Raw genomic sequence first — 20,099 nt, forward strand, 5'->3', positions numbered from 1 at the left:
CAACAGGAGCTCACCCTGTTGCTGGGATTCGAACCGCCGACCTTCCGATCGGCAAGCCCAAGAGGCTCAGTGGTTTAGAAGAGTTTGGATTGGATATCCCGCTTTATCACTACCTGAAGGAGTCTCAAAGCAGCTAACAATCTCCTTTCCCTTCCTCCCCCACAACAAACACTCTGTGAGGTGAGTGGGGCTGAGAGACTTCAGAGAAGTGTGACTAGCCCAAGGTCACCCAGCAGCTGCATGTGGAGGAGCAGAGACGCGAACCCGGTTCCCCAGATTACGAGTTCATCGCTCTTAACCACTACACCACACTGGCTCTCTGTGGTTTAGACCACAGCGCCACACGCATCCAATCCTATGCATAGCTTTCTCTAAATAAGTAGCAATAAGTTCAGTAGGACCTATTTCTGAATAGGCCTGCATAAGATTATGTTGCATATCCCAACCTCTTTCCCTCTCACCTCGCCCACCTATGACGTGGACTAAGCCAGCCGCCACCCCTGCCTCTCACCCCACCCCAATAACTTGGCTATAACTTCTTATGTCAAATTCCCCCCCCCCCCCAAGGAGGCTCATCAGAAAACAGCCCTGCCTTCTTTCAGACATCTTTTGAAAACCGTACCTTTTAGACAGGCCTTCACAACATATATATATTTAAAACAACCACCACCAACAACCAGTATCTATTGCTGTTTCATTTATGCCTTTAATTGTGTTTGATGGATACTGATTGACTGAGCGTATTGTATTTTACATTGAAAGCTGCCCTTGATATATTTTATGAATGTGCAGATCTTAGATAGATAGATGATAGATTAGATAGATGATAGATAGATAGATAGATAGATAGATAGATGATAGATAGATAGAGATAGATAGATGATAGATAGATATAGATAGATAGATAGATAGATAGATAGATAGATGATAGATAGATAGATAGATAGATAGATAGATAGATAGATAGATAGATAGATAGATATAGATGATAGATAGATAGATGATAGATAGATAGATAGATAGATAGATAGATAGATAGATAGATGATAGATAGATAGATAGATAGATAGATGATAGATAGATAGATTGATGATATAGATAGAGATAGATAGATAGATAGATAGATAGATAGATAGAGATAGATGATGATGATGATAGATAGATAGATAGATAGATAGATAGATAGATAGATAGATATAGATAGATGATAGATAGACAGATTAGATAGATAGATAGATAGATAGATAGATAGATAGATAGATAGATGATAGATAGATAGATGATTGATAGATAGATGATAGAAGAAAGCAATGGAGCAACTTTTTTTCCCATTGGCTTGAACGGGGAGGGAAGCTGCACTGCCAGCCAAGGGCAGGAGAGAAAGATGGAAGAAATAAGCACAGGGAGCGCTTCAGAGCTTTGACAGCCTCTCCAGTATGCAGCCCAAAAGAATTCCTTGGTCACACTGACAGTGCCAGAAATGGAGGGCTTTGAAGGTGCACAGAGCCCTGATTAGCAACAGGCAAAGGAAGCTTTTGTGGGATGTAAAACACATAGCAGTCAAGTACAACATCCCTAAAATGGACATGCTAGGAGAGAGGTCAGCAACCTAAGGCCCATGTAGGGGACTTTCTTCCATGGCTCCAGAAATCACTTCTGCGCATGCCCAGACACCAGAAATTGCTTCTGTGCAGGCGTGATTTTCAGCGTCTGGGCATGTGCAGAAGCAATTTCTGGCGCCGCGGACGGGAAATGTGCGGGAGTGATCCAGCCCAAGCCCAGTAAGCCTTGCTGACCCCTGTGCTAGGAGATGCTTTGTACCAGCCAGGAGAAAACTTCCTGTTTCCTCCTGAGCTGGGACAAACTTCCTCTGCGTGTGACTAGAGGGGTGTGTGGCCTAATCTGGGGAAGAGGGGCATCTTCTTTTGCTCCTCTCTTCTCCATTTTCTTTTTCTCTATGTGTGAGCAGAAGTGACTGCCTGTCTGCAGTCACTTGGGACTAACTCCCTTATGGGATAGTTCCATATGTATATATACTTTTGTAACCTAAGTCTGCTTGGCAGGGGGTTGGACTCAATGGCCCTTGTGGTCTCTTCCAACTCTATGATTCTATGATTCAGGGATCTAACTGTGAACTGAATGAATGTGAGTGTGATGGCCTGGGATTCCGATTCAGAGGCTGAACCAGAGGAATCCCAGCCTGCACAGGAGTCCCCGCCTCCAGGCAAGGCCTAGATTCTGAGGAGCCTGCACCTGTGTCAGATCCTCAGGAGCAGGCACCAGGTGAAACCATTCTGGCCCCAGAGGTGCTTGAGGACTCAGTGTCTACAGGTGAGCCTCCTCCGGGGCCCAGTAACCCTTCGGCCTCTCCTGATCTGCAGAGGCTTAGGGCAGAGAGGCGAAGGGAACTGGTTGCTCCCAGGAGGAGTGCTCGCCTTAAGGCCAGGGGAGGCAGGGCTCCTGGGGGCCGGGACCGCCCCTGGCCTTAGAAGAAGATAAAGGTCAGTCAGCCCGGTCCCAGGAGCAACGTCGTTGTTGGCTTCAGACCTTCCAGCGTTCCTGTTCCTTGCCTGGCCTCCTGCTCCTGACCTTCCAGCGTTCCTGTTCCCGCCCAGCTCCCAGCTTCGGACCTTCCAGCGTTCCTGTTCCCGCCCGGCTCCCAGCTTCGGACCTTCCAGCGTTCCTGTTCCCGCCCGGCTCCCAGCTTCGGACCTTCCAGCGTTCCTGTTCCCGCCCGGCTCCCAGCTTCGGACCTTCCAGCGTTCCTGTTCCCGCCCGGCTCCCAGCTTCGGACCTTCCAGCGTTCCTGTTCCCGCCCGGCTCCCAGCTTCGGACCTTCCAGCGTTCCTGTTCCCGCCCGGCTCCCAGCTTCGGACCTTCCAGCGTTCCTGTTCCCGCCCGGCTCCCAGCTTCGGACCTTCCAGCGTTCCTGTTCCCGCCCAGCTCCCAGCTTCGGACCTTCCAGCGTTCCTGTTCCCGCCCGGCTCCCAGCTTCGGACCTTCCAGCGTTCCTGTTCCCGCCCGGCTCCCAGCTTCGGACCTTCCAGCGTTCCTGTTCCCGCCCGGCTCCCAGCTTCGGACCCTCCAGCGTTCCTGTTCCCGCCCGGCTCCCAGCTTCGGACCTTCCAGCGTTCCTGTTCCCGCCCGGCTCCCAGCTTTGGACCTTCCAGCGTTCCTGTTCCCCGCCCGGCTCCCTGTTTCGGATCTCGCCTCTCGTCTTGTGAACTCGGACTACGGTAACGGTACCCCCCCCCCCCCCGGGACCAGCACAGTGAGTAATTACTTCTGTATTCACTTTAATAAGATTGCCGTGTATATTCTTTTTAGGAGGGACAAGAAGGGCTCTTACCAGGAATCTTAGATAGAGAGCCTCAGACGAACCTGCAACAAGCAAACCGCTGTGCGTTTAAAGGGGAATGTTTAAACTCTGCTAAGACATAGAACTTGCTAATGCAAGTTAGGAAGGATATCATTAAACAATATATCCTCTCCTGTCTCCCATAACATTCCCACAGCTTTAACCCACAGGGCTTCCCTTTATTTCTGATCAGTTGACTGGCACTTACAATAAATCGCAATATGGACAGAGGTTGGCAGCACTAGGAAGGTGGTAGATATGCTGTATTACAGAGTCCTCAGCAGACACTGATGGAAACAGATACATTTCTTTCCGGAACGGGTGAATCCTTTCAAATAAGGGTTTCTAGCGCTACAGATGCAGAAGATGAAAATGCCCAAGTGCTGGCACTGGGAATTTCGTATCAACTGTATATGCCAGTGCATTCCATAATCAGACATCTAAATGCTGGCATCCACACTCAAAGTGTCCTCCAGTTTAAACCTCCCAACATTTCAGGCTATTAAGATGCCCTAGAGCAGAAAATTGATTCTTGTGCAACAAAGGTCCTGAATAATTAGAACAAAGAAAATGTTGCAGCGTGACACGGTTCCATTTGGGGTGCCAGCCAGCCAGCCAATCCCCTTTCCAAAATACTCCATTGAACGTGTCTCCATTTTTCCACCCTGCCCTTCCCATTCAGCTTTCTGTCACCTGCTAGTGCTTAGTGGCTGAGTTCACCAAGAAGGAAATATATGGCACTGAAATGCATTTGTGAACAAATGGTAAAGTCAAATGGGATGTTATCTGTGCAAGCCCCAGGGAAATTAGTGGAAGCTGTGCCAAGTTGCAAGTCTCATTAAAATAAAGCAATGGAAAATAGCCATGACTGGCTTTGCCAGACTGGTCTAAGTTTGCAATTCCTACATGGGGATATATCCTATTCAAGATGCATCAGCATACATCTGTGCTGTATATTGTAGAAAACGGCAACTCAAGCCCACTTGTTCTTGCTATTCTTTTTCAGTGACAGGCTGTGTACAGACTACAGTTTAGTGTACATTTGGTGTGCTCCATGTGCTGTTCTTTTTCTAATGTTGTACACACAACACCAGCTGCAATTCAGACATACCCATTTCTTCCGTTGAGTTAATGTGTTTTTTCACAAACTAGTTTTGATGCAGAAAGAGATTTTAAAGCTGAATAAATTTGCATCACAGCCCGCTTGTATACAACTAAAAAGTGCATGTGTGTCAGGGGCTCAGGAGCAGAGGCACAGGGAAGAGGGGAAATGGAGAGCGAAGGGGAAGAATCCGAGGGGAGCGTAGGAGAAGAGGACAGTGGTCCGAGGGATTCCATGAGCCTCTCCAGCGAATCGGAAGATTCACAGAAGGGGGCGCCAGTGGCCAGGGGCAGGGGGTTTCCAGGGGGAACGCCCCAGGAGCAAGGGGGCAGGAGGGATTCTCAGAGCAGTAGTTGGAAATCAGGACCAGCTTCCCCACCAGAGCAGAGTGGGGGGGAAGTTTCCCAAGCATCGGGGTCAGTGCATTCCCCAACAGGAAGAGAAGACGAGGCAGGGCTGACCATGCCTCCGTCGGAGAGTCGGGCAACGGAGGGGAGGTCAGATCCAGCCAGTGTCCTGGAAGAGGGAAGCAGTGACAGAAGTAGTGTAACGGTTAGGAGAAAGGTCACTGGGTTGGCGCGAGAGGCAAGTTCAAATGTACAGGAGCGCGGGACAGCAGAGAATGAGGATTGGGAACTGGGTCCTAAAGCCCGACGGAGGCAGGGGGAGGAGCTAAGCGACTCAGCGTCGGAAGAGTCCAGAAAGGGCAATGCCCCAGTGGGCAGGAGGACCCAGAGGAAGAGAGAGCAGCGGAAAAGGTGGAGCAGGGCTAGGATCTTAAACTGGTGTCAGAGGGGAGGAGACTCAGACGGGACTTCGCCGATCTAGGGGTTAAGACGTAGGGCTGCACACTGTGGCTTTGAAATGGAAACTGAACTTCAATAAAGACTTTTATACATTACCACAGCCTAGCGTTGGTCCTCTGTGAGCTGGGACCTAGAGGCAGCTCTGACAATGTGACTTGTGTCATTCTTGCTGGGGTGGTTCCCTACCATGGTGATGTCTCAGTGGATGTACCACAGTGGAGAATCCCATTTCCTTTCTGCCCTTCGGGACAATCACTTAGCTTCTGATTGTTTATTCACCTTCTGCTTTATTAATGACCTGCAGGTGACACATTTTTAAAAATCCACATTTTGAGATTGCCTGATAGATCAAAAGGTAAAGGTAAAGGGACCCCTGACCGTTAGGTCCAGTCGTGGGTGACTCTGGGGTTGCGGCACTCATCTCGCTTTATTGGCCAAGGGAGCCGGCATACAGCTTCCGGGTCATGTGGCCAGCATGACTAAGCTGCTTCTGGTGAACCAGAGCAGCACACAGAAATGCCGTTTACCTTCACGCCAGATTTACCTATTTATCTACTTGCACTTTGATGTGCTTTCGAACTGCTAGGTTGGCAGGAGCAGGGACTGAGCAACGGGAGCTCACCCTGTCGCAGGGATTCGAACCGCCGACCTTCTGATCGGCAAGTCCTAGACTCTGTGGTTTAACCCACAGCGCCACCCGCGTTCCTGTACACAAAGGTAAACCTAAACGAATACCTGCCCACAATATTGGGCTAGATGGACCAATGTTCAGGACTCAACAGATGGCCATTTCCTATGTTCCAGGCAGAGGGTATTCTCGATAGTGGCGTCCGCCCTGTGGAAGGAAACAAGCAACTATCAGACTTGTAGAAGACATCTGAAGGCAGCCCTGTATAGGGAAGTTTTTAATGTTTGATGTCTTACTGTGTTTTCATTTGTTGGAAGCCACCCAGAATGGCTGGGGAAACCCATTGTATAAATGGGTGGCAAACAAACAGAATGGACAATGTGACATTTTGTGCCACCTCTCTGTAAAAGTGCTTGAAAACCATGGGAGCACTTCCACAAGAGTCCTTCACCTCTTTGGTCTTGAGAGGAAAATTCTGTTTCCTTTGTAACTTTGAAATAGTCACGAGGTTTGAGATTCAGTTCCAGATCCCAGGGGACAACATGTTTGTGCTGCCTAGTAATATTATGAGTTCTGTGTCTATAGCAGGGGTCAGCAAACTTTTTCAGCAGGGGCCGGTCCACTGTCCCTCAGACCTTGTGGGGGGGGCAGACTATATTTTTGGGTGGGGGGTGTTGTGACGTGGGGTTTGTGATTTCAGCTCTCTTGACATAATATGCTGGAGACAGTTCTCTAGTAACACTTCTTTATTAAAGCAAACAAGACTCAGACTTGAGGAGGGGAGAGCTACATTTATAGGGACAGGGAACAAGCTAGAAAGGATACATTTTGGAGGGAACAATATCAGGCAATCACAGTCCTGCCTTTTGGAGGCAACCAATAAGACAGAGGATCCAATTACAGCAGCTTAAATGAACCAATAGTAGCTGTACCCTCTGGAACCAAAAGGCAGTTACTTTACCCTAATGCAATACAGACAATAATAATACAGATATAAAATCCTTTGACTCAATACACAACAGGGGGGATGAATGAATTCCTATGCCCCACAAATAACCCAGAGATGCATTTTAAATAAAAGGACACATTCCACTCATGTAAAAACATGCTGATTCCCGGACTGTCCGCGGGCCAGATTTAGAAGGCGAGTGGGACGGATCCGGCCCCCGGGCCTTAGTTTGCCTACCCATGGTCTATAGAAATCCATCCATTAGGGAAGCATAGACGTAGCCAAGGGGGAACAAGAAAGGGCAGCTGCCCCACTAAATCAATAAAAATACATAAAAATATATAGCTAACTGAGGTTAGCCCCCCCAAAAAAGGCCTGCCACCCAGTGAGCACAATCTGAGCTCAAATCCTGAGCACAATCTGGCTCTTGGTGTGAGATGCTATCTGCAGACTCCCTCCACCCTCACCAACCCCAGACGAGAATGATTGACCGCTCCCCACATAAAATGGGGGGTGCCTTTTGCGTGGTCACACACAGCCCCCGCCCCCCCCGATCCCAGTGTGGCTCCCAGTAGTTCAAGCTAGCTTCACCCCCCCCCCCCAGGCTGGATACCTGGAGGTCTCCACCCACCTCCGCCAATCGCCCAATCCCATCTGGGGAGGCATTGCCAGGGGGTTGGCCAGGTAGGGGGCGGGACCGCCCTGCCCACACAACAGAAGGTGAATCTTACCTGGGACTCTTCAGTTGGCTCCAGAGCTTCTCCCACCATGCCCTCCCTCAGTTAAGCCTTCTTTTGCAGGTTAACCTCTTCTCTACAGGTACGCAGGCACTGCTACGTCAGGGTCGCTGTTGAAGGGCTGGAAAGGAATTTTCCTGCATAGGCAGGTTTTGCCTTTCCCGTAACAAAACGTCACAACTTGGGCAGTTTCAGGCCTTGGTTGGAATCCTATGTTCCTAAAAAGGGGGGGGGCGTGAAGCGGTGACCCACGCCCCCCTTGCGGTGGTGATCCCAGGGTTCCCCGTTAAAGGGGTCTTGAGGGGAGGCATTGGCCGTATGCCTAGAGGTTGTCATTGCTCTCCCCTCCAATGGCGGCAAAACGGGGGCAGGCTCTCTGCTTGAACATATGTTCTCCAGAGCCAGCCCAATCCCCACACATTCTGGATAACCCTGATGTCTCCCAGATCCCCGGCTGGGGACTGGGAAGGATAAGCACCCAGTGCCTGAGCCAAGGTCTCCCTACACCTGAAACCTAATAAAGTTGTGGCCAATTTTAATCCCATAGCACGTTGTCTTGAGTCATTATTCTGCTCAGGGGTCACCTGGGGTTGGGGGGACTCCGCCTGTCCACGCAAATGTCAATGAGCAGCATCTTAGGGCACTGCATTTGGATTATAGGGTGTGTTGCGTTGGGCTGGGGCCTTATTCCATTTCTAACTCCTCTAATCAAATCGCCCAACAGAAGTAATTGCTGACCAGAGTTGTATGTTAAAAAACAACAACAAGCACCATTTATTGCATTTTTAAATAAGTGTGAGACAGTTCAGACCTCTGAGTTTTGCAGGCAGATTTTTCACCTTGTTACTTATTTATACAGCACATGTTGCTTTAAAAAAAAGTGTGGGGGGGTTGTATTTAGCTTTGCATTTTTCAACTCCTCAGCCTACATATTTAGTCCTTCATCAGCTTGTGGGGGCCGGGTGGGGATACATTATGGAACTGTAAATCACTGCAAAAACCATCTCTTGTAACTGTCAAACTATATAATGGGAAAAGTCATAACTCTAAGATGTTTCCCAACATCCCTCTGCTGCCTTAAATGAAGATATAATTAACCAGTGAAGTATTTTGAGTCAATTTGCTGTTTAGGAACTTCTCTGTCAAGAGCCCAGTGATTCACTGCTGTATCTTATGCATGTCTTGAAGTTGCCCGTTAAATCATCCCAAAATGAAATGCTTCTCTAGTGTATGTTGTAAGCTAATTGCTATATTAACAAAGCCATTAGTAGGGAATCCAACCAAATTTCAGAGCGATTTCAGTCATAGGCCTTATTAAAGAATAGTGCTTGCTCCCTTGATTGGAAATAAATGATCAGTCACTTTCACTGAATAACTGTTTCCTTACTAATGAAAAGTCAGTAGAATTAGGATAATTTTCCCTGGGTAGAGTCTTACTTCAGAGTTAAGCTGTTAAGCTGCTTCCCAGGTAACTGGAGGGGGTGGTGTGAGGCATCTGGGCATTAGGAATACAAGCCAAGCCTGGCTCTGTGGCCCTCCTAAATTGAGTTATTCTGTTCCTGGGCAGCTGGCAGAGCGCTGGGCATGGGACTGCCACATTCCCCGGCCTCCGCAGGAGACTCACAGTCCCTCTCTGGGTCTCTGTTCCTTTTTAGCCACCATCAAACGAGAGCGGTGGCGACTGGACTTCTGATCTTAAGCTGAATAGTGGTGTGAGGAATCTGGGCATTTGCAGTACAAGCCAAGCCCTGGCTCCATGGCTCACCTAAATTCAGGGAATTCTGAGCCCCTCTTTGCCACATACCCCTGGCAATGTCGACTGTCCTACTGATCCTAAGCCCAGCCCAGCTTCAGGCCCCTCAACAAGAGCCCCCCTTCTAGAACCCAACACTCTCAACTGCCTCCCCCCAACATTCGAAGTCCCTTTCCAAGCCTCCTCCAATCTTCTCTCTTCACCAGAATTCCACTCTCTCTCTTCCTCCCTCCCTCCCTGCTTGACATTCCCTTGGGAATTCTAATAGCATCACCTCAATTACCATACTGCAAAAAAAGAGGAAGAGGTTACAGATGGGAAATGTCCGAGAATCCCAAAGTATAAACTCAGAGACCCTGGCTTATGTCTCGCAGGAGGAGTCAGGATCCAGCCTGAACCTCAACCTTTCTCTGTTCCCTCCCTGTGTCATATTGAACATTGTAAGCCCCTCGGGGCAGGAACCTTCTTATCAAGGGTCACACACAGCAATGGTGCAAAGATATAATATAAAATAAATCTCACTAGGCTCCTGCCCCATGCAAACTGAAGCCCGCTAGACACCTTTCCCTTAAAACCAAAGGGTGTGCACAAACCATCCATTTGGGGCTCCTGCAGCATGAAAAGGAGCTAAGTCTGCAGAGCTGCACTGCTGGCAGGCAGGGACTCGGACCTTAGAAAGACAACTGGCAGAGAGGGCTCTGTGTGAGGTCCCTTTCCCTGCTCTCATGAAGAAAAAGAGCATATTGCTCCCCTCTGTCTTCCTTGGACCTGTGTGGGATGCAGACATGCCTCTTCCACATGGGCCTGGTGTTGGTTATCATGTAAATATCAGAACTGTTAGGAAGGTTGGGTGTCACACTCTGCAAGATGCCAGGGGGGTCCAGGCACTCACCCAGGGTCTGCATTCCTTGGGAGAATGGAGACATGGCAGAGACTGTTGCAACTCTAAGAAATACGCTTTATTCCCATGTTGGCCCTTTCCGTCTGCGTGGAGGGAGTCCGCCTCTGACAGCCTGGTCCTGTCCAGAGGGGCTTCTCCCGCACAGCAGGGCAGCCCTGGAGTCCCAGGCATCTCTCCCAGGTTCTCCGATGGGCCATCAACCCTTTTGGGCATGTTCCTGTCTCTATCCCAGGTGAGGCCCTGGCTTGGAAAGAAATCTGAGCCTGCACTTTCCCCCTGACTTCCAATCTGCCCTTCAATACTCCAAATCTTCAAAATCTTACCATTTCTTAATCTCTAGGGTTTAGGGGTGTCCCCTGCAAATGCATAACAGTCTTTTGCCTGCATAGATTTTACTGCCACTGTTGCTATGAATCTATTATTATTATTATTATTATTATTATTATTACTCCTTTATGTATATGCCACTCATCTCCTCTGGGTCCCGGAGCTCCTCCTACCTTCACAGTTCCTTCTCATGATCGCTGATGGGCACACTTGTCTCAGCAAGTCTCTCACCATCATCTGACAGGCATCCCTCTTGCAGGCCACTATAAGGCTTGCTTGCAAAGCAGCACTTTGTGACATCAGCTGGCAACCCAGGCTGCTAGGTTGTCAGGCAGTTGAATTAAGAATAATGAAATGGGGGGGGGGTCAAAGTGTGCTGAGATGAGGCCACCGTGGGTCAGGCCAGAGGGTGCTGTTGGGGTGTGTGGTTGTACTCCCTTTGCTCTCTGTTGCTCCCCCGCCTTTGCCACTTCATTTGTATCTGGGATTGGACCTCCGTATTGACAAAGCAGTAGAGGATGCTCAGCCGCAGGCCGCCCTGCTCAACAACTCAAAGAAGAAGTTGAGGTAGCCCTGGACGTGTTCCTCAGGAACCAGCACAAGCACCATCATGAACCCCCAACAGCAGGATGAGGGTTACAGTTGTCTTGGCCAACCTGAATCTGTGTAATGCATCTGTTGCGCCCGGAGATTGGAGAGCACAATCTCAAGGATGTGCATGAAGATCACAAAGTTGAATAATGCCAGCAGTTCTGCATGGACTTGCCAGAGTTGAGAGTATATTGTTGTCGAAATCCACCAAAGTGAAATCCCAAGACGATGAAGAGTTCTTCAAAGACGGAAGGACAAAATAAGAGACCGGGGTTTGCCGCAAATGCAGCATGTCACATTTTGGGATGTTTTTGGAGCACCACCACCTGGCAGGCACATTAGGATTTTGAAACAGCCCGCCTTGCTGTTACATTTCTTAAATAAAAAAGACAAATTTCTAGTCCCCACAAGAAAATATGGTATATTTGGAGCTGCAGCTAATTGCTGGTCAAGGCAAAGTGGGCCGTGTTTCCTGCACTGCAAGACTGCAGAGTCCCCTCCCCACAAGAGACAGTCTCTGCCTCTGTCTCTGTGCCATCTCTGGGATGCATGGAATCAGATGGTGGGCCTTGGGTTGCTCAACCCAGCTGTCAACTGCCTGGCCAAGGTTCTCCTAAGGGTGGCAGGTAGCAGTTGCTCCCAGCCTGGCCTAGATAGACCAAGGATGGACCCACCCAGGGGCCTTTGTAGGCCATAGCTCAGCGCCTCTGGACGCCCACAGGGTCAGCATCTCCAGGTGAGGCTTGGGGAGCTCTGATCTGATCCCCAGGTGAGCTGCTGCCAGCCAGGCCAGAGGAAGACAGTCTGGAGCTCCCAGGACCAGGGATCTGGCTCCTGAGGCAGCTGTCTATGCAGCCCAGTGGGTGAGGTCTTCTGCTAGGCAAAGGGCCAGGCACTTTCCTGCATATTCACCTCTGGCGACTGAACATTTCGTGGCCGAGCTTCAATCTGTCTCTCTGTGTGCCTTTGTTGGATTAGCACAGCGGGAGTGACAATACTTCTTGCATCCTTAGACTCATAGAATCACAGAGCAGGATGGGACCTTGAGGATCATCTAGTCCAACCCCTTGCCATGCAGGAAGATGCAGCTGTCCCAGAATGGGATTGAACCTGCAAGCTGGGCCTTCTTATCCCCACACCTGAAGCCAAGCAGGGAGTTGAATCAAGGCCCTTCCTGGGTGCCCGGAAGATGCTCTGCCACTGAGCTATAGCCCCTCCCAAACAGAAACACAGGAAGGGGATTTAGATTGCTCCATCTACCTCAGAGTGACGGGGGCAACCCAGGCCTCAATCTCAGTCAGTTTTATTGCACATAGCCAAAGGCTGCCGCAATGTACACAGAATTATTTGACAATTAAAAAATCCAGGCAGATGGGTGGTGTACAAATAACTAGTAGTAGTAGTAGTAGTAGTAGTAGTAGTAGTAGTAGTATACACTGACCAGCAATTGCTCTGGAAGGTCTCAGGGCAGCAGTATTTCCACACACACACACAAACGGCTTTAGCCATTGAGGTCCCCAATCCAGGCACGTTTTCCTTGGAAGGAAACCCCATGGAACTGTTTATTTCCAAGTAGAAGACAGCCTCCAGATTAGGATTGGAGACCACCATTTCCCCCCAGATGTTTCCCAAATTGGTTCTTTTGTTTCCATTATATTATATTATATTATATTATATTATATTACACATTGAATTCCCTAAAACGATGCTCATCTTAAGTCTGCATTATACCTCCTGCAGTCCTGCATCAATTTTGAGCTTTTCCATCATGCCCACTTTCCCTCCCCACTGCACCCCAGCCTGTTACTCTGCTTCCCCTCCAGTTCACTCAGAGAAATATTCCTGGGTATTCCCAAATCTTATTCACCACGCTGTGACATTGTAGGTGGTGCTGATAAAGATATCCCTGAATGGCAGCTTTCTTTCTTTCCCACAAATGGACCTGGGCTCCTGCCCACCCATTGCTGCATCTACACAGCTGCAAGGACATCCAGGAATCAGCATCCCAGAAGCTGACCGCTTCTTCTTGCACTGCCTCCCAATCAGCATCCCTCTCTTTACACACGAGGTGTCCACTGCAGCGGGCAAGGGCGGCCCTTCCCTGGGCACGCAGCAGCAAGACATCTTAGCTGCTTTGACTGGGGGGCGGGGGGAGAGACTCTTTTCCCGGCCAGAAGGGGAAAAGCAGGGGGAAAGTTGGGCAATTATTATTATTATTATTATTATTATTATTATTATTAGGTGCTGGAATGGAGTTGCGGAGAATTCTGGCTGAAGAAAAGCACTGCTGCTCCCTGCAATCATCCTGTTAGAAGAAGCACTTCAGCTTCCCATTCCTGGTTCCTAGGAAATGGGTGTGAGGAAGCTGCAGGTTCCTCATCCCTGTTCTAAAGAACAGATGTCTCTCTCCCCCCCCCCCCCAATGATCCTGGGAACTGTGTGTTAGGGGCTCTGGGAACAGCTCCCATTAGCAGAGATCCGTGGAGTCCTAGGAACTCAGTCATGAGGAGGAACCAGGAAGATGGAGGGGCTCAGATGCCAGGTTCTTGAGTTGGGGAGGGACCCCGTGCCTTGGAAATGGAAAACCGTTGGGTGTTGAGTGTCCCAGGATTGTGCCTTGCCTTCAAGGGGGACGCCTGGGAGGTGGGGTTTGGTCCTGATGAAGCTCTAACAGAAGACCCAACGGGTTATTCCACATATTGGAGGACAGGAAGGGATTCCCCTCAGATCAGATTGGCTCAGGCATATCTGAGAGGAGCCAGCAGATGTAGCGACTCCTAGACTGGGGGGTGGGAGCAGCTGGCAGGACCACAGAACACACGTCCTAAAGGGTCTACGGTGGCTCCCAGTACGTTTGCGAGCACAATTCAAAGTGTGGATTCTGTATACGTGAAGAAGGGTTGCCAGCTGCTCCTTAAAAAACAGAATTTTAAAATCCCATCCTTGACAGAAACTTAAAAGGATAGGGATCAGGCTGCAAAACCTTTTTTAAGCACGTCCAGCCATGAAGCTAGCTGCCTCCCCTCCCTTTTCCCCACTTAAGAAAGAATCAGGCATGAACATGGGAACTTTTAAAATAAGCTTTATTTACTTTATAAATCATGCATCAGTTCACATCAATAGTGGCATTAAAAACTGTGCAGGCAAAATAGTGTTATATATTTGCCGGAGACACCCCCCCCCCCCCGCAAACCCCAGAAATACACACAATGTAGATTTTTGATTAATTGGGATATCAATGAAAGTACAGGCTGCACAACTGTGCCGGACAAGGAATTCCTGGGCTGACTTTTGCAAACCAGGCTGGCCCGTCTAGCAAAGGGCAAATCTGTTAACACTCCTGAGCTTGCTGGGCACATGACCCAAGGGGAAGTGGGAATGAGCCCCAAAGATATGGTGGGTACACAGCCCATGGTTTCAAGGGAAAGGTCTCTAGCAGGCTTTAGCTTACATGGGGCAGAAGCGTAGTGAGATTTATTTTGCATTATTTCTCTGCACCATCACTGTGTGTGACCCTTTGAAAAGAGGTTCCTTAAACTCTTTAATTTGAGGCAAGGAGGCAACAGCGAAAGGCTGAGGATCCAGGGTGGTCCCCTGAGTCCACTGAGTCCCGCTGAAAGACAGAAGTCAGGATCTGTCAGTTTAGACTTCTGGGTTCCCTGGCATTTCCCATATGTATCCTCTGTGACAACACGGGGCCTCCACTACCACTGGCTATTCCTGGTCTCAGCTCGCGTGTGACGCTACAGTTCCCAGATGGACGCAGAGTACAACTGCGAGCATTAAAACCTCAGGAGCCACCAGCAATTTCATGCTCTGCGAGTTTGCCCAGCAGCATGGTGTGGCGATGCAATAATTGGGGAATCTGCAGACAGTGAGAGCCCATTCACATGAGAGCCCATACTGTATCCTGCTTCCTCCACAGGGCCAGGCCTCCAGGGATGAGGCTCCAGATCCGGCACCCGGGATGAAGAACCGAACAACATCCCGGCGGTTCCCGGCTGACGTCCCTCGCACCTCTTCCCCACTGCCCCTTCTCCGTGCGGACATGGCTCCTTCCCGGCCCTGTTTGGCGCAGAAGCAGCAGCCAAGGTTTCCACCCATCAAAAACACTTATTCCGGAGCCGGGGGAGAATTTGGCTACTGCCTCTGTGCCAGGCCGGAAGGGACGGAGCCCAGACACCCGAACGGAGGAGTTCAGGGTGGGGCAGCTGATAAGATCAGGTAGGAGGAAATGCCCCCTTCCCAGGTCACCCCCCTCTTGCCCCAGACTGGGCTATTGTGCCTGGGAGCCAGGCGGCTGCTGATGTCTCTGTTTGTTTTGCAGCGAGGAGGAGGTTCAGCCTGGGAGCCACTGCATCACGGGAGGGACTGGAGCCCAGACAAAGGCCTCTCACCCCAGAGGTACTGGGACAGGGGGAAGGACAAAGTGTGGAAAGGCTCAGAGTTCAGGTAGGGGGTAATGCCAATTGAGTGCTGGAGTGGGGGGGGGGAGCAGTCACGTCTTTCCCCAGCCCCTCACCCCCCTCCTTCCAAGCCAGGGGTCAGGCCATTATGTGCCCAGGCAGGAGCAGTGATCGTTGGCAGCCAATGGGGACGTGGGCATGGGCACAGGGCCAGGCCTCCACAGGGCCAGGCCTCCACAGGGCCAGGCCTCCAGGGATGAGGCCCCAGCTCCAGCTCCCGGGATGAAGGGCGAGAGAACATCCCGGTGGTTCCCGGCTGGCAACCCTGGCATCTCTTCCCCACTGCCCCTTCTTCATGCGGGCATGGCTCCTTCCCGGCCCTACTTGGCGCAGAAAGAGGAGTCAAGGTTTTCCCCCATCAAGAACACCTCAAAAGTTATTCTGGAGCCGGGGGAGACTTGGGCTGCTGCCTCTGTGCCAAGCCGGCCGGGACGGAGCCCAGACGCCCGTACAGAGGAGTTCAGGTTGGGGCAGGTGATAACATCAGGTAGGAGGAAATGCCCCTTTCCCAGGTCCCCCCTCCTGCCCCAGAGTGGGCTATTGTGCCTGTTTGTTTTGCAGCGAGGAGAAGGTTCAGGCTGGGAGCCACTGCATCACGGGAGGGACTGGAGCCCAGACAAAGGCCTCTCACCCCAGAGGTACTGGGACGGGGGAAAGACAAAGACCCCCGTAGGGAGGCAAAGTGTGGAAAGGCTCAGAGTTCAGGTAGGGGGAAATGCCAATTGAGTGCTGGAGTGGGGGGGGGGGAGCAGGTCTGTCTCGCCCCAGCCCCTCACCCCCTCCTTCCATGCCAGGGGTCTGGCCATTATGTGTCCAGGCTGGAGCAGCGATCGTTGGCAGCCAGTGGTGACGTGGGCATGGGCAGCATGGCAGGGGTGCTTGTTCTGTCCCCCTCCAACCCTGGATCAGCTGGCCAGACACCCTCGCCAGCACTCAGGCTTTCCCTACAGAGGTTTGGGGGCTGCTCCCCCCCGGGGGCCCTATGTCTCCACCGCAGGAGGGCCCTGCCTCCACTGGCTTGCCTGCCCCTGGGCTGCTGCCAGTCTGCTCTGTGCCAAACAGGAGGAGAGATGTGGAAGAGTGAGGAAGGGAGGGAGCTGGGAAGGCAGATGGGGGGGGGGGGAGAGAGAAATATTCAGAGCGATGTGCCCCTGAAGGAAATCATTGAGGACGGCCTATGGGACCCTGTCCCCTAGACAGTACAATGTCCTTGTTCATTTGCAGGGCTGTGGTTTGGGGAAACCGCAACCAGCCCAGCAGCAGCCCAGAGGTGCAGGGAAACCCACCAAAATCCGGAGGTATGTTGTGACCTTGTGTGGCAGGGGAAGTGATTCCCAGTGCTCTTGCCAGCTGGAGGAGGAAGGTCTGATTTAGAGATCCTTATAGTTTTATGGAGAGGGTTTCTCTGTGGTCCACCTGGCCAGGACAAGGAGTGGGGCAGTTTTAGGATGGCACGACTGGGGCGCTCCCGCTGGGCACCACGCTGCAGAGGGGGCTAAAACAGAAGAACAAGAGGGAGGGGTGCCAAATCGTAGGGTGGTACAGGCAGGGCCGTAGTTAGGGGGTGGTGAGGTGGGCCCCCAACAGGTGAGGGGTGGGGCACAAAATCGGCTCAAAAATATGTCCATAAATATGTCTAAATATATAGATGATAATAATAAATATTATCATCTATATATTTATCTGGAACTCCTCCTTAGGCGAGAGGCCCACCAGAACGAGGGGGGAAAGGCTCCCACTTCAGGTAAGTGGAAATGCCACCTGAGTGCCCCATATTTTAGGAATGCTTCCTTCCTGTGTCCCCCCTCCCTCATGCGCCAGACTGGTCCTATCATCTGGGATCAAGGCGCTTGCTGATTCCTCCATTTTCTCTGCAGGGAGGGAGCCTTTCCCCAACGTCTACTTCGTGCTGGCGAAATCCATGGAGGGACGTGGTGAACATCAGGTACTGGGACAGAAGGAAGGGGTCCTTGTGGAACTTCTTTTGGGGGGTCATCAAAAATGGGGCAGTAGTTTTTCATCCGCCCCTGCCCCTTCTCATCAGATGCTTCCTGCTTCCTCCACAGGACCACGCCTCCAGGGATGAGGCTCCAGCGCCTGCTCCCGGGACGAAGAACAACAGTGGTTCCCGGCCCCTGATCCTCGCCTGCCTCACCCTCCATCCGTTCTCTGTGCGGGCATGGCTCCTTCCCGGCCCTACTTGGCACAGAAGTAGCAGCCAAGGTTTTGCCCCATCAAGAACACCTCCAGAGTTATTCCGGAGCCGGGGGAGACTTGGGCTACTGCCTCTGTGCCAGGCCGGAAGGGACGGAGCCCAGACGCCCGTACGGAGGAGTTCAGGGTGGGGCAGCTGATAACATCAGGTAGGAGGAAATGCCCCCTTCCAAGGTCCCCCCCCTCCTGCCCCATACTGGGCTAGCGTGGCTGGGAGCCAGGCACCTGCTGATGACTCTGTTTGTTTTGCAGCGAGGAGAAGGTTCAGGCTGGGAGCCACTGCATCCTGGGAGGGACTGGAGCCCAGACAAAGGCCTCTCACCCCAGAGGTACTGGGACAGGGGGAAGGACAAAGACCCCCATATGGAGGCAAAGTGTGGAAAGGCTCAGAGTTCAGGTAGGGGGAAATGACAATTGAGTGCTGGAGTGGGGGGGGGGGAGCAGGCCTGTCTCACCCCAGCCCTTCGTCCCGCTCCTTTGAAGCCTGGGGTCTGGCCATTTTGTGTCCAGGCAGAAGCAGCGATCGTTGGCAGACAGTGGTGACGTGGGCATGGGCAGCATGGCAGGGGTGCTTGTTCTGTCCTTCCCTGGGTCAGCTGGCCAGACACCCTCACCAGTGCTCAGATTGTCCCTACGGAAGTTTGGGGGCCGCCCCCCCCGGGGGCCGCCCTGCCTCCACTGGCTTGCCTGCCCCTGGGCTGCTGCTGAGGTGCTCTGTTCTACGCAGGAGAAGGAGGGATGACGCTGGGGGGAGGCAGCAGACTAAGGAAGGGAGGGAGCTGGGAAGGCAGACAGGAGGAGGAGGGAGAGAAAATATTGAGTGGGCTGTGGCCCAGAAGAACATTATTGGGGACGGCCCATGGGAGCCCTGTCCCCTGGTGTGCTGGCTATCCTAAAGAGTATAACATCCTTCTTCCTTCCCACATCTCAGACATCTTTGACGCAGAAGCACCAGCCAAAGTTTCCTCCCATTAAAACAGCATCTCAACTGATTTCAGAGAGCGAGGAGACTTTGGCTGCTGCGTCTGAGCTAGGCTTGCTGGGATGGAACTGAGACGCCCATACGGAGGCCAAGTGGGGAGAGCTTATAAGATCAAGTAGGAGGAAATGCCCCTTCCCAGGTCCCCCACCCTCCTGCCCCAGAGTGGGGCTAACGTGGCTGGGAGCCAGGCGCCTGCTGATGTCTCAGTTTCCTTTGCAGCGAAGGAAAAGTTCAGTCGGGGAGCCGCTGCATCCCGGGAGGGACTGGAGCCCAGAAAAGGGCCTCTTGTCTCAGGGGTAATGGGACAGGGGGAAGGAGGACGGCCTTAGGAAACACAGCGCCATGCCTCCCGGGATGAGGCTCCAGCTTCCAGGATGAAGGGCAAGAGAACATCCCGGCGGTTCCCGGCTGACATCCCTTGCACCGATTCCCCCCTGCCTCTTTTCTGTGTGGGCATGGCTCCTTCCCGGCCCTATTTGGTGCAGAAGCAGCAGCCATAGTTTCCCCTAATTAAGACAGCAACTCCAGTTATTTCAGAGAGGGAGGAGACTTTGGCTGCTGCTTCTGAGCTAGGCCGGTCGGGATAGAGCCAAGACGCCCGTACGGAGGTCAAGTGGGGAGAGCTTATAAGATCAGGTAGGAGGAAATGCCCCCTTCCCAGGTCCCCCCCCCTCCTGCCCCAGACTGGTGCTAGTGTGACTGGGAGCTAGGCACCTGCTGGTGTCTCAGTTTTCTTTGCAGGGAGGGAGCCTTTTCCCAACATTTACCTTGTCCTGGCCAAATCCCTGAAGAGAAGTGACGACCCTCAGGTACTGGGAGGGAGGGAAGGAAGGAAGGGGTCCTTCTGAAACAGGTTTGGGGATTCGTAGGAACACTGTCCCCTGTGGCTGTTGCCAAAGCCACCCTTATAAAAAGAACTGGTAAGAGGAAGGAAAGATTTGCATGGGGCTGGGAGAACACCCTCCAAGTTGAGCGTACGTGTTCATGCTGTGGATGCGTTTCTGAAAAAGGCGTATGCTAATAAGACAGGTTTGGGAACTAGAGGCCCTCTTCAGGTATTTCTCGACTACAGCTCCCTTTGTCCTTAACCGCTGTCCTATTTCTCCTGCTTTTCAGACAAACACCCAGGTGGCCATGCTGCAAGTTCTGCACCTTCCAAACCAAGGCTTACTCCCACAACCATTTTCATTTGTTGGTTTGAAATATTTTTCATTAAAGATTTTGGTCTGTGATAGCCCATTTGAGTTTGGTCTGTGATAGCCCATTTGAGTTTGGTCTGTGATAG

The 20,099-nt window shown here is 51.6% G+C and overlaps 2 protein-coding genes across 12 annotated transcripts in view; one reads left to right on the forward strand and one right to left on the reverse strand.

Annotated features, from left to right (window-relative positions):
- Window positions 1–20,099, reverse strand: part of COBL (cordon-bleu WH2 repeat protein) — a 1,088,462-nt gene that overhangs the window by 447,429 nt on the left and 620,934 nt on the right. The window lies entirely within an intron of this gene.
- The window catches only part of LOC310830149 (uncharacterized protein), a 318,853-nt gene that overhangs the window by 18,528 nt on the left and 280,226 nt on the right, over window positions 1–20,099 (forward strand). For 4 of the 11 annotated variants that reach the window (XM_083709811.1, XM_083709812.1, XM_083709813.1 and 1 more), the window contains exons 1-4: window positions 15,784–16,105; window positions 16,180–16,256; window positions 16,843–16,916; window positions 17,319–17,362. In XM_083709811.1, the coding sequence (XP_083565937.1) occupies window positions 15,841–16,105; window positions 16,180–16,256; window positions 16,843–16,916; window positions 17,319–17,362 (460 nt within the window). In that variant the 5' untranslated portion in view covers window positions 15,784–15,840. Of the gene's footprint in view, window positions 1–14,167; window positions 15,377–15,783; window positions 16,106–16,179; window positions 16,257–16,842; window positions 16,917–17,318; window positions 17,363–17,495; window positions 17,564–17,684; window positions 18,007–19,033; window positions 19,108–20,099 lie in introns of those variants that run through there. The other 7 variants (XR_014557490.1, XM_083709814.1, XR_014557491.1 and 4 more) reach the window with 5 other exon arrangements.

This window comes from Podarcis gaigeae, assembly GCF_964106915.1.
Source record: "Podarcis gaigeae genome assembly, chromosome: 13".
NCBI lineage: Eukaryota > Metazoa > Chordata > Lepidosauria > Squamata > Lacertidae > Podarcis > Podarcis gaigeae.